Raw genomic sequence first — 12,182 nt, forward strand, 5'->3', positions numbered from 1 at the left:
TAATTTCTTCTTTTCTAACTAATAATTTAACCTACAAATCAAAATAGATTTGTGATTAACTCTAGACATGGCATGAAAATTACCGATGTCTCAAAAGAGTGTCCAAACAACACTAAAGTTTTTTCCCAAATCCCAGGTTTTTATAACTGCTCAACTTGACTTAAAAAGAATCGAAATCCATGACAAATATTCTTTTCGAAACTTATAGAATCTTTATATGAGCAGTTATATTAACCAATGAAAAAAAAACGAAAATGATAATTCTTTGGCAAAGACATTACGTCATTTTGCCAATTCGCGCCACATTTCAAAATGACTAACATGGTTATTACTACATCAGCCTCTCGCCAGAAAAATTGTTAAAATTTTGCGAAAGGAAATTCGTAATACTTATTTTTTTTTATACAACTTTTGAATTAATGGTTACAACATTATATTATATATAATGCATTTATAATTTATATGTTAAACATATGAAATTAGCCTTTCCAATACGGCTTTATAATTATAATGTTCATATATAGTTCATGTCATTTCACTGGAAAAAAATTTTTTTTTATATATATAATCCAGGAATACAAACAAAACTTTTTGAAAATCCTCAAACAAACTGAAAAAGTTTTTTTGGAAAATGTACAATTCTGCCACTTCTAGTCTTTTTCACATCTGTAGGTAATTTCAAAATTGACTTTGTTTTTCCATTAACATTGGATTTGTTTCTTTGAATATCACTTTGTTTCAAGTTATGTTGATATGTATTGCTCATATCTTCATTTTCATGACATGAATGTTGGTCGAAATAAGCTTTTTTTACTCTGTCGACACTGACAATTTCTTTTTTACCATTCATCTCCAAAGTCATAGTTTTGTCTCTAACTGACAAGACTTTAAAAGGTCCGGTGTATTTATTTTTCAGTGAATTATGAGCAGCATCTTTACGTACAAATACATGTGTCCAAGAATTTCTATCAGAAGGAACAAAACTTTTAACATTTTGCAATTTTCTTGTAAAGGAAGGAATATCCGTAAGAAATCTCCTAAGACGAGTTACATAATCATTAACATTTCCATTAAAAGAATTAGTTTCTTCGAACATTTGAGCAGGTAGAGTTAATGTTGTTCCGTACAAAAGTTCAGCAGGAGAATATTGTATATTTTCTTTAACAGCAGTTCTAATTCCTAACAATACCACTGTTAGAATCAGAATAAGTTCTTAATGATGATTTCAACTGCCTATGGAACCTTTCTATCATTCCGTTAGATTGTGGGTGATATGAAGTTGTACGAATTCTATTAATCCCCAACAATTTATTGAATTCTGCGAACAGGCTAGACTCAAATTGCCTACCACGATCTGTTGTCACTGTATTTGGTATGCCAAATTTAGACATCCAATTGGTAAATAAAGTTTTCGCTATAGTTACTGCAGATACGTCCTTTATCGGATAAGCCTCCGGCCATCTCGAAAAACGATCTATACACGTCAACAAATATATATTATCCTCACATGGAGTTAAGGGTCAACTATATCGATGTGGATATGTTGGAATCGCGCATCTGGATTTGCAAATGTACCTAATGGTGCTTTGATATGACGCTGTACTTTGGATTTTTGACACTGCATACATGACTTGACCCAGGAACGAACATCTTTATTCATACCAGGCCAAACAAAACGACTTGATATCAACTTCAATGAAGCTTCTATACCTGGATGAGATAAATTATGTAAGCTAGAAAAAACATTTTTTCTATGCTTTTCAGGCACAAATGGTCTCGAAAAACCTGTAGAAATATCACACCAAATATGTGAATTACACGAATGGATCGGCAACATTTTAAATTTTAAAGAAGTTGAATTGGAATTTTTATATAAAGAAAATTCTTTATCTGCAACTTGATCCTTAGACATTTCTTCCAAATTTATAGTGTTTAATGAATTTAATGCATCTACATTCATTCTAGAAAGTGCATTTGCTGCTGAATTTTCAACACCCTTGATATAACGTATATCCACAGTAAATTGTGAAATAACATCAAGGTGTCTAATTTCTCTAGGAGAATATTTCTCCGAAGAACTTTTTAATGCATATGTTAACGGTTTATGGTCAGTGAATAAAGTAAATGACCTACCTTCAAGAAGATGTCTGAAGTGTTTAATTGACAAATAAGCTGCCAACATATCTCTGCCGAAAACACTGTATTTAGTTTCTGGTGCTTTGAATTTTTTTGAAAAAAATGCTAATGGTTGGCAGGAATTACAACGAAATTGCTGCAGAACGCCACCGATTCCAACATCGGAAGCATCAACTTTTTCTGGTAATGGTCGAATTCCATCTTTATCTATAAGATGACCCAGAAAAGATATAGTGGGTTCACCAAAAACACACTTCGATGGATTTATCACAATGCCAAAATTCGTCAATCTTTCGAAAATTTTTTTAAAATGTTCTTCATGTGTTTCTTCTGATGGACTAGCAATGAGAATATCATCTATATAAGCAAATACGAAAGGTAAATTTCTTGTTACTTCGTCCATAAATCTTTGGAAAGTGTTTGCTGCGTTCCTCAATCCGAAAGGCATGCGAAGAAATTCAAATAAACCAAATGGAGTGGTAATCGCTGTCTTCGGTATATCATTTTCTGCAACAGGAATTTGATTGTATGCTCTGACTAAATCAATTTTTGAAAAAATATTACAACCGCTCAAAGAAGTTGCAAAGTCCATAATGTGGGGTATCGGATATTTGTCTGCTTTTGTTTTTGCATTAAGTTGCCTGAAGTCTCCACAAGGTCGCCAGTCTATAAGATTTTTCTTTACCATAACTAATGGTGTTGACCAGCTACTACTGGAAGGACGGATTATACCGAGATCCATCATATGACGAAATTCTGCCTTAGCCACCTTCATTTTTTCAGGAGATAATCTTCTCGGCTTAGAAAAACTTGGTGGTCCTTGTGTGACGATGTGATGTTCTACCGAATGCACACACTTGGTATTTGGAGCTAACTGTTTCGTGATATTCGGATAATTCTTCAAAATCCTGTGATATCTATTTTCCGAGGATGCTATGAAATACAATGGACTAACTGTGCTTTTTCTAAATCTCATTCCTTGAATTTTTAATGAAGTTTCTGTGTCTATCAATTTTTGTTTTTTAACATCTACCATTAAATGATAGTGTGCCAAAAAATTTGCTCCTAATATTGGATATGGTAAATCTGCTACTATGAAGATCCATTTATACTCTCTTTTTAAATTTATATCTAGAGTTAAGCTAATCTCTCCAAATATTTGGATTTCAGATTGATTAACTGCTTGAAGAGTCAAATATACAGGTTTGGTTTTTTGTTTTAAAAGCTTTACAGGCCAAATTGAACAAGCTGCTCCTGTATCAACTAAAAACCTTTCTTTCGAATCTAAGTCATAGATGAAAAATACGCGACTCTTTATGATGTTATCCACATATTTCGTCGCATTCAATCTGCGGTTCAGAAGTTTCCCGAATTTTTCTTTTTTGTGTTTAGGAAATCAAATGCACAAGGTTTAATACATTTGAATGATTTGTCTCCAAATTTTGCATGGTACCAACATATGGCGTTTCTCTTGAAGCTTGGGCTCCTTGATCTCCTGCGCCATCTTGTATTATTTCGTTGAAAAGAGGTTTAAACTTTCGAGGTTTAAACTTTCGAGGTTTAAACTTTCTATTTTTTTTTGTTAATAACTCAAATTGTTTTTCGTAACAATTTTTTAACTCCTGTATTTCATTTGAAATAGATGGAATTGCATTCACAGATTCTTTTGACGATAATTACAGAATACTGTCTGCTAAATCTGCCAACTGTTGAATGAAGGTTCGGTTTTTAACGGCCGAAAGCAAAGTTTTATATGGCAATTTAGTGAAAAACACTTCTTTGAGATGAGATTCTTCTATCTGCTGTCCTCCCAGAAGTTCATTCATCCTTCGCAGAAGTTGTGTGATTTTTTTCTCCCAATTCTTCATGGTTAAATAAGTTCGCAAATTCTTTTTGTTTCGAATTTGATGTTCGTTTCAATATTTCCTCTTTAATGGAAGAATACGAAACTAGTTCGAGAGGGGTTAGTAGCAAATCTCTAATTTCCTTACTTAGAGGTGGAGGTAAATTGCTAAGCATTATATTGTATTTCTGTTCTTCATTTGTAAACTTTTCGAAAATTTTTGGGGAAAATTTTCTCCAAAAATTTTTAGGAAATTTTCACCGAATACTTTCAACAAAAATTTTTCGAAAATTTTCACCGAAAACTTTCCCCAAAAATTTTTCGAAAATTTTTAACGAAAATTTTACGCAAAAATTTTTCGAAAATTTTCATCGAAAATTTTCCACGAAAATTTTTTGAAAATTTTCACCGAAAATTTTCCCCAAAAATTTTTCGGAAATTTTTGAAAATTTTGACCTTTCTCCAAAAATTTTTGGAAAACTTGCTCCAAAAATTTTTCGAAAATTTTCACCGAAAATTTTCCCCAAAAATTTTTCGAAAATTTTCAACGAAAATTCTCCCCAAAAGTTTTTTGAAAATTTTCACTGAAAATTTTCCCAAAAATTTTTCCAAAATTTTCATCGAAAATTTTCACTGAAAATTTTACCAAAAAATTTTTTGAAAATTTTCACGGAAAATTTTCTCCAAAAATTTTTCGAAAATTTTCACCGAAAACTTTCCCCAAAAAGTTTTGGAAAATTTTCACCGAAAATTTTTCCCAAAAAACATTGATTTTTCGAAAATTTTTGCCATACTTTGTGATTTTGGCACCGCTGGCCTTCCATACTTTGTGATTTTGGCACCGCTGGCCTTCCATACTTTTTACCTAAAAATTTTTACGAAAATTTTCACCGAAAATTTTCCCTGAAAATTTAACCAAAATATTTTTCGAAAATTTTGGGGGAAAATTTTCTCCAAAAATTTTTAGAAAATTTTCACCGAAAACTTTTCCCAAAAATTTTTCGAAAAATTTCACCGAAAATTTTACCCAAAAAATTTCGAAAAATCACAAAGTATTTTTCTCCAAAAATTTTTGCCAAAAAATACTTTGTGATTTTTATAAAATTTTTACGCAAAAAAAGTATGGCCCTCCATACTTTGTGATTTTGGTGCCGCTGGCCTTCCATACTTTTTCCAAAATTTTCAACGAAAATTTTCCCCAAAATTTTTGGAAAATTTTCACCGAAAATTTTCCACAAAAATTTTTTAAAAATTTTCACCGAATATTTTCCACAAAAAATTTTTCGAAAATTTTCACCGAAAATTTTGTCCAAAAATTTTTAGAAAATTTTCACCGAAAACTTTCCCCAAAATTTTTTTGAAAATTTCAAGGAAAATTTTCCCCAAAAACTTTTCGCAAAAGATACTTTGTGATTTTCGAAAATTTTTGCCATACTTTGTTATTTTGGCACCGCTGGCTTTCCATACTTTGTGATTTGGCACCGCTGGCCTTCCATACTTTGTGATTTTGGCACCGCTGGCCTTCCATACTTTTTTGCCGATAACACTCCCCGGACCCTAAGTAAGGCATGTGTAAAATTTGAATGAAATTGGTTGTATAGTTCTCAAGTTTTAGGGAAACACACAGACAGACAGACACACATTCTCAGTTTTATATATATAAAGATTAGTTTCGAATGTACTTAACTGTGCGGGTGATGCTATGCACGCATGATACCCTTAGATCTAATCTATTGTTAATAAGGTTGTTCTTGTCTCTGTACTTAAAAATCTCGTAAATTTCCATAGAACAAACTCACACCCACATGTACTATCTCTGTAAGGCTGCGCCCTCTGTATTATAACCCAACTAGTTCCGCTTTCCTTAAGTTCCCAGATCTTACTAAAGACGTACTATTAGCTTTATGTCTAAGCCTAAACGATGAAAGATGTTTATTAATGCGATTATCTTTTTTCATGTTTATGAAACACCCAATATAGATAAAACTACCAGTTTTAGTAACAATTGTACATCTGTAAACTGCGTTTTAGATTAAACAGCGACCCAATAATGGGCAATGGGATTTTACACTACAATTGCAACCGGGAGCATTACTGCTACTAATACTATTAATATTCATATCATTGTTATTATTATGATTATTATTATTATTATTATTATTATTATTATTATTATTATTATTATTATTATTATTATTATTAATCTTATTATTATTACTACTACTACTACTGCTGCTGCTACTACTACTACTACTACTACTACTACTACTATAATTATTATTATCGGCATTATTATTACTGTTATCATTACTACTTCCTTCCGCTATAGCATCATTTAAGTTCATTGTAGCACCTCCAGGTACTGCGTGAATAATATCTGGGCTAGTATAAATATCGGAGTCCCAGTTTATGTTATACATATTAGATATATTAGTCCTATTGTTCCAGATTCCCACATATTCATTATTATTAACATAATTTCAGTGGTTCAAATCATTATTAACAATACTAGTATTATCATTAATTTCTCTTGCTAATTTTATATTCCTTCTATTAAACCAGGCTATGATGGCACCTATATTGGGAACGATAGAATATGAGATTCTGATTGTCTTATGGGAAAATATTTCATTATATCTATGGGATGCAGGGTAGCTTTTATCTAAAATTGCCATAAATTTATTATATTTGCAGGTAGATATAGTAGATATAGCAAAGTTGAAAGGAGCATTTTACCAGGCTATATTACTCTTTCCAGACTTCTTATGTATATTAGGGCGGAATCTATCTATTTTTCTTCCGCCCTCTAAAGTCACAATTTGATTATTAGGTATGGTACAATATTGGTATTTATCTTATCATCAGAGGGTGACATAATCTACTCAATCGTCCCCCTACAATTATTATATAAACTATTAATCTTACTGACCTTAGAGTCTATTTTCCTATAATTATCTATCTTATTTATTAAATAGGAGTGCTGGATGCTTTCACAGTAGGTCTACTACCGAGGTGATGGTAGGTGGTCTTCCCCTTTCTGATCTTGTATGGTAGAATCTACTTCGGTCATGGTTGTCTAGGGAGTTATGGTCATAGGTTAGTTTTAGGAGGAGGCCCAGTTCCTTTGTGTTGACTTCGCGGAAATCTACTTCACTCTCACAGATAATCTCAGTAGATATCTCCACAGCAAGATGGGCAGTGTGAAACCATATCCATGCGACCTACTACACAACCTGCAAAGTCGTTGGAGTGGTTGGCATGATAGATTATAGTTGCTGGAGATATTCAGCCCGCAAACTGGTCTGGTAGAGGGCCTTATAACAAGGTCTACATAGAGTTTATGGTCCTTCCATAACCGTGTACAGTATAGGAACGTCGTTGTTGAATGCTTGGAAATTTTGTGTGGTCTGTTTTTGTGGGTTGGTGTATTCCCATGTGCGTGTTGAGAGGTTCTTCTACTTTTTCAAAGCAAATATATGGTTATAAATCAGCTGGCTACGATGTGGTTCTGGGAGTAGTGAGTGTGCTTTAGATGTATGCGTTTGTTTATAGTTACCAATATAAAGAAATTATTTTTTGTAACAATGAGGAATACAGAAAGATCTTAAAATGTACACATTAGCTTAGCAGCCATTTTAGATATCCCCATACAGATTCATCCATGAAAACTAGATCATCAGCATATAGGATTTACCATGAACTTCCAGTCTTGAACTCTTCTATGATGGCTTGTAGGGCTGTGGTGAACGTGAGAGGACTGAAATATGATGGACTCCTTCCCTCACGTCAAATTCGCCACTGCAATCGTTGTTGACTCTCACATTATTTACCGCGTCTTTCTACTTGGTTTATATAGCTTTCACTATCCATTTGTCTACACTTAGTTTCCTTAGAGACCACCAAATGCCTAAACGTGGTACCTTGTCAAATGTGTTTCCCAGATCAACGAATGCCAGCAAAAGCGGTTTAACCTTAGCCAAGTATATCTCTTTCAACTGTTTCACAATGAAGATTGCATCCGTGATATTTTTCCGGACACGAAACAAAGCTGCATCTCATCTAGGTCTATTCTGTTATGAGCCAATCATAACGAAAATCATATAAAGACACAATCATATCATATAGTACATTAAATGATAGCAAGATATTGCGCCAAGGCAATTATGATAGGGATGATTGTTCGTTTAGCTGTAATTTGTAACTGTGAGAGCAAAATCCTGTACATTAATTATCCTGTCACACAAATGTAAAACGTGACGATGTTAGTACATGTGCAATTGATTAGGTATGTATTAAGATCAAACATACATCTTAAATGCATTAATACATACGTGAAAAGAAAGCATCACCAGTTTTGAAGAAGTAATTGTACATTGCCGGGAAAGACGCTCTTAGATATCGAATGCAGCCACTGAGAATAAGGGTAAGTAAATGAGAGCCTGGTATTCTCATCAGTACAGCCCTAAGTATTTGTCTGGGATATCACAGATATAGTCCCTGTAAGGGATGTTCCCATCTCTGCATGCTTAAATTAAACGTTCAACTAATTCATAGAGTATTCAGCTAGTTTAATTCTAATTAAGGCTTTAAATACTTTTAGAATACTTCTTATATTTGAAAGCGCAGGCTTCCAAATATTTCTGTAATACATCGAAGGTGTTGAATGATGATACGCGAAGAAATTCAGTAAAAAGGCAGAAATGTAAAAAAGGTAGAAAGAGAGTGAGAGTAAAATAATATATGTAATTCTACTTTTGTGTAACCTTTCGTTTTATACAATATATATTCATATATTTTATATATTACTGACATAGAATATTTCCCTCAGTATCTTTTTACATACAAAAGCTATAAGATTGCAATGTTATCTAAATTTTAATTTAGCGAGACTGGATTAATTTGAAGTAAAATCCTTACCTAACAATATTAAATAGCATCTCGTCTGATGTAATATCCACTTTCTTGATTATTCTATTGTGTTCAGCAAATTTGAACAATCGATCTAAATTCCAACAATTCTTTATTTATTTTCAGGGTTTTTAGGCTACCCGCTCACAGTTTTACAATTGCCCAGCAGATGGTTACCGAAGGTAATTTTTTTTTTTTTCAGTTTTAACTGCATTTCTAATGCATTTACATATTTCTTTACTCTTGTGTTTCAGAAACTACAATGGCCATGAAGCTTTAAAATATTCAACAATAATAATATTGTAGTGTTTTTTAAATCCCAGATTTGTTTTGAGAGTGCATATCTACGACCGAAGACCAAACCATACATTTTAAGACGGAAGAATGTAGTTTAAGGGATATTTGGCAAGAATTTCTAATAAAATCGTGCAACTACACTGAGGTCCCGTCATTATCTCGAAATATTTGTTGGTTGCGGTGGTAGTGAATTTGTGTAATATGAGATCAGCCCTGATCGAGCTCTACGCAGATAGTCAACCGAAGGACAAGTCGCGTCTCACAGATCCCTGTTCCCAGTTATGTCTTGTTTCCATCAATACTTCGATATGTAATAATAATTGTATAGAGTGTGCAACCTGACCATCTTCCTATATTGCACTCTCTCTGCTGACAAGCCAATATTTGTATACTCAGATTTTGATGACAGCAACAACGAAGGAGAGCTGGCCATGTAAACCTGGTCAGAATATTCTTATTCAGCTATTGTTGGTGAGGTGTATCTCAGGATTGCATGAGCAGCCAGTGATGCAATTGACATTATAGTTATACCTGTGTATATGTGGTGTAATGTTTTTCTAAGTGGAAGAGATGGTGTTTTGACATATAATTGTTCTAATTTTCCAAAAATTATGTACGACCTGGATTTTCGAAGCTAGTTATTCATGTAATGGGGAATAAAATGGAGCTTGAAGTATGCTACATTGTTCCTTTTGTGGTCCAGGTGGTTCTTCGTTTTTTGTACTTTTCGTTTTGTAATTGGTTTGTAGATGCTGTCAGTGTACAGCTAACGATGCGTAGCGCACAATTTTGTGTTCTTTATATTTACTGTGGATTATTGTGAAGATACAATATTGCTTGTCCCTCATTGTCGATTATGTTATGTGAATTTATGAGTCGTTTTGCTTTCATTATTACGTTTTCTATATAAGGCGGCGAGCTGCTAGAATCGTTAGCTCGCCGGACAAAATGCATAACGACATTCCATCCGTCTTTACGTTCGAGTTCAAAATTCGCTGTGGTCGACTTTTCCTTTTATCCTTTCATGGTCGACAAAATAAATACCAGTTGGATATGGAGTCGATGTAATTGACTAACCCCTTTCCCCTAAAACATTATTGTATCTTGTATCAAAACCTGAAGCAATTATGGTTTCTATAAGTGTTGTTGAAGACGTGATGGCTTCTATGTAACTCTTAACAGTTTTGTTTTCTGAGTGAATGTGAGTGTAATATTTGAGAACCAGGATGGTTGTATTATATTCGATGTAAACTGGCGTTGCTGGTAAGAAAGAAAATAGTACATTTGATAGGTACTACATTAAGTCTGTTTTGAGGAACCAAATTTCTATATGATTCGAATATTGTTGGAGTACTCGCGTTGCAGTTTCTAATAATAGTTAAATATAGGCGTAGGAATGGCTGTGTGGTAAGTAGCTTGCTTACGAACTACATGGTTCCAGGTCCAGTCCCACTGCGGGGCACATTGGGAAAGTGTCTTCTACTATAGCCTCGGGCCGACCAAAGCCTTGTGAGTAGATTTCGTAGACGGAAAGTGAAAGAAGCCCGTCGTGTATATATATATATATATATATATATATATATATATATATATATATATATATATATACATGTATGTGTGTATATGTTTGTGTATTTGTGTTTGTCCCCTCCCCCCAGCATCGCTTGACAACCGATGCTGGTGTGTTTACGTCCCTGTAACTTAGCGGTTCGGCAAAAAGAGACCGATAGAATAAGTACTAGGCTTACAAAGAATAAGTCCTGGGGTCGACTTGCTCGACTAAAAGCGGTGCTCCGGCATGGCCACTGTCAAATGACTGAAACAAGTAAAAGAGTAAAAGAGAATATGATCGTAATGTTATCTGCCAATAAGGCTGTCTATGTTAAACAGAGGAATGGAGTGGTTTCTTGAAAGAAGGGTAAGAAAACGTTTGTATGTCATACATATTCAGGAAGTGTTGTTCTTTTCTACAACATAAATTTGGCGACCAGCATTTAGTGTTGTTCCTTCAACAGATGCTGAGTATTTTTTATTTAAGCATGCAGCGAAAAATGGAGTCTATGGTTTCTAGAATGGCATGTATTGGGACTCTTTTATCGTTGATGCCGTCATATATTTTCCACGTTGGGTTTGTATGTAGCATGACGGTTGAGAGTATATATAATTTCAATGATAAAGGGAGGGCTGCAACATCCCAGATATTTGTGCGTATGTGTGTGTGTGTGTGTGTGTGTGTGTGTGTGTGTGTGTGTGTGTGCGAGTACGCGTGTGTACGTGTGTGTGTATGTGTGTGTTCGTACGCAAAGAATGCTACAAGTACTTTGGTATTGATGGAAATACATCATACCAAGGTACTTTGAATAAACTTAGAGTGTTCCATGAATATTAAACCAGACTAAGAAACATATGGTAGTCCGAACTCTCCTCTTACAACAAGACAATACCCTGCAATGCCTTTACAGTTCTGATTCCAAAATTTGGGATACTTGACTGGTCTGTTGAAGAAATCCACTCCGTAGATATTAAAACCCGCAAGATTCTAACATTAACTGAAAATATCCACAAAAATAGTGATATCAACAGCTTTACATAATAAGTAATAAAGGAGGAAAAGGCTTGAGATCAGCGTGGACAGCCTTCTAATGTTGCATAGTCTGTCTTAGTCAACACTTGTAAATAACAGCTGCAGTAATTGTAAACAGCAGCAGCTGCAACCGTTCAGGAATTTGGGCCTGGAGATCTCCATTTCCAGCGACTTCGAGGGCCACCACCCAGCAGTGTCGGGCGTCAACGAAGAGCCCTCGACTACAACAAGACAACCAAAGTTTTTTTTTTTCCAAGGTCTGGGGTCACCCGCCCCTAAAACCCTAGACCATCACCTAATCACCATTACCCGTCTTGTTTCTTAACAACAACAACAACACTAGCATCAGCAACAAACGTAAATGCATTAACTTAATGCTGAAAAGTGAAGAAAACAATATCCTACGTGTTGGAA

General features: G+C 34.2%; 1 protein-coding gene across 4 annotated transcripts in view; it reads left to right on the plus strand.

Annotated features, from left to right (window-relative positions):
* Positions 1 to 12,182, plus strand: part of LOC115216277 (carbohydrate sulfotransferase 10-like) — a 167,590-nt gene that overhangs the window by 110,271 nt on the left and 45,137 nt on the right. For 2 of the 4 annotated variants that reach the window (XM_029785486.2, XM_029785480.2), the window contains exon 2: positions 9,014 to 9,069. The exons of the other annotated variants lie outside the window; for them this stretch is intronic. In XM_029785486.2, the coding sequence (XP_029641346.1) occupies positions 9,014 to 9,069 (56 nt within the window). The remainder of the gene's footprint in view (positions 1 to 9,013; positions 9,070 to 12,182) is intronic. 4 annotated transcript variants of the gene reach the window in all.

Source organism: Octopus sinensis, linkage group LG1 (assembly GCF_006345805.1).
Source record: "Octopus sinensis linkage group LG1, ASM634580v1, whole genome shotgun sequence".
Classification (NCBI taxonomy): domain Eukaryota; kingdom Metazoa; phylum Mollusca; class Cephalopoda; order Octopoda; family Octopodidae; genus Octopus; species Octopus sinensis.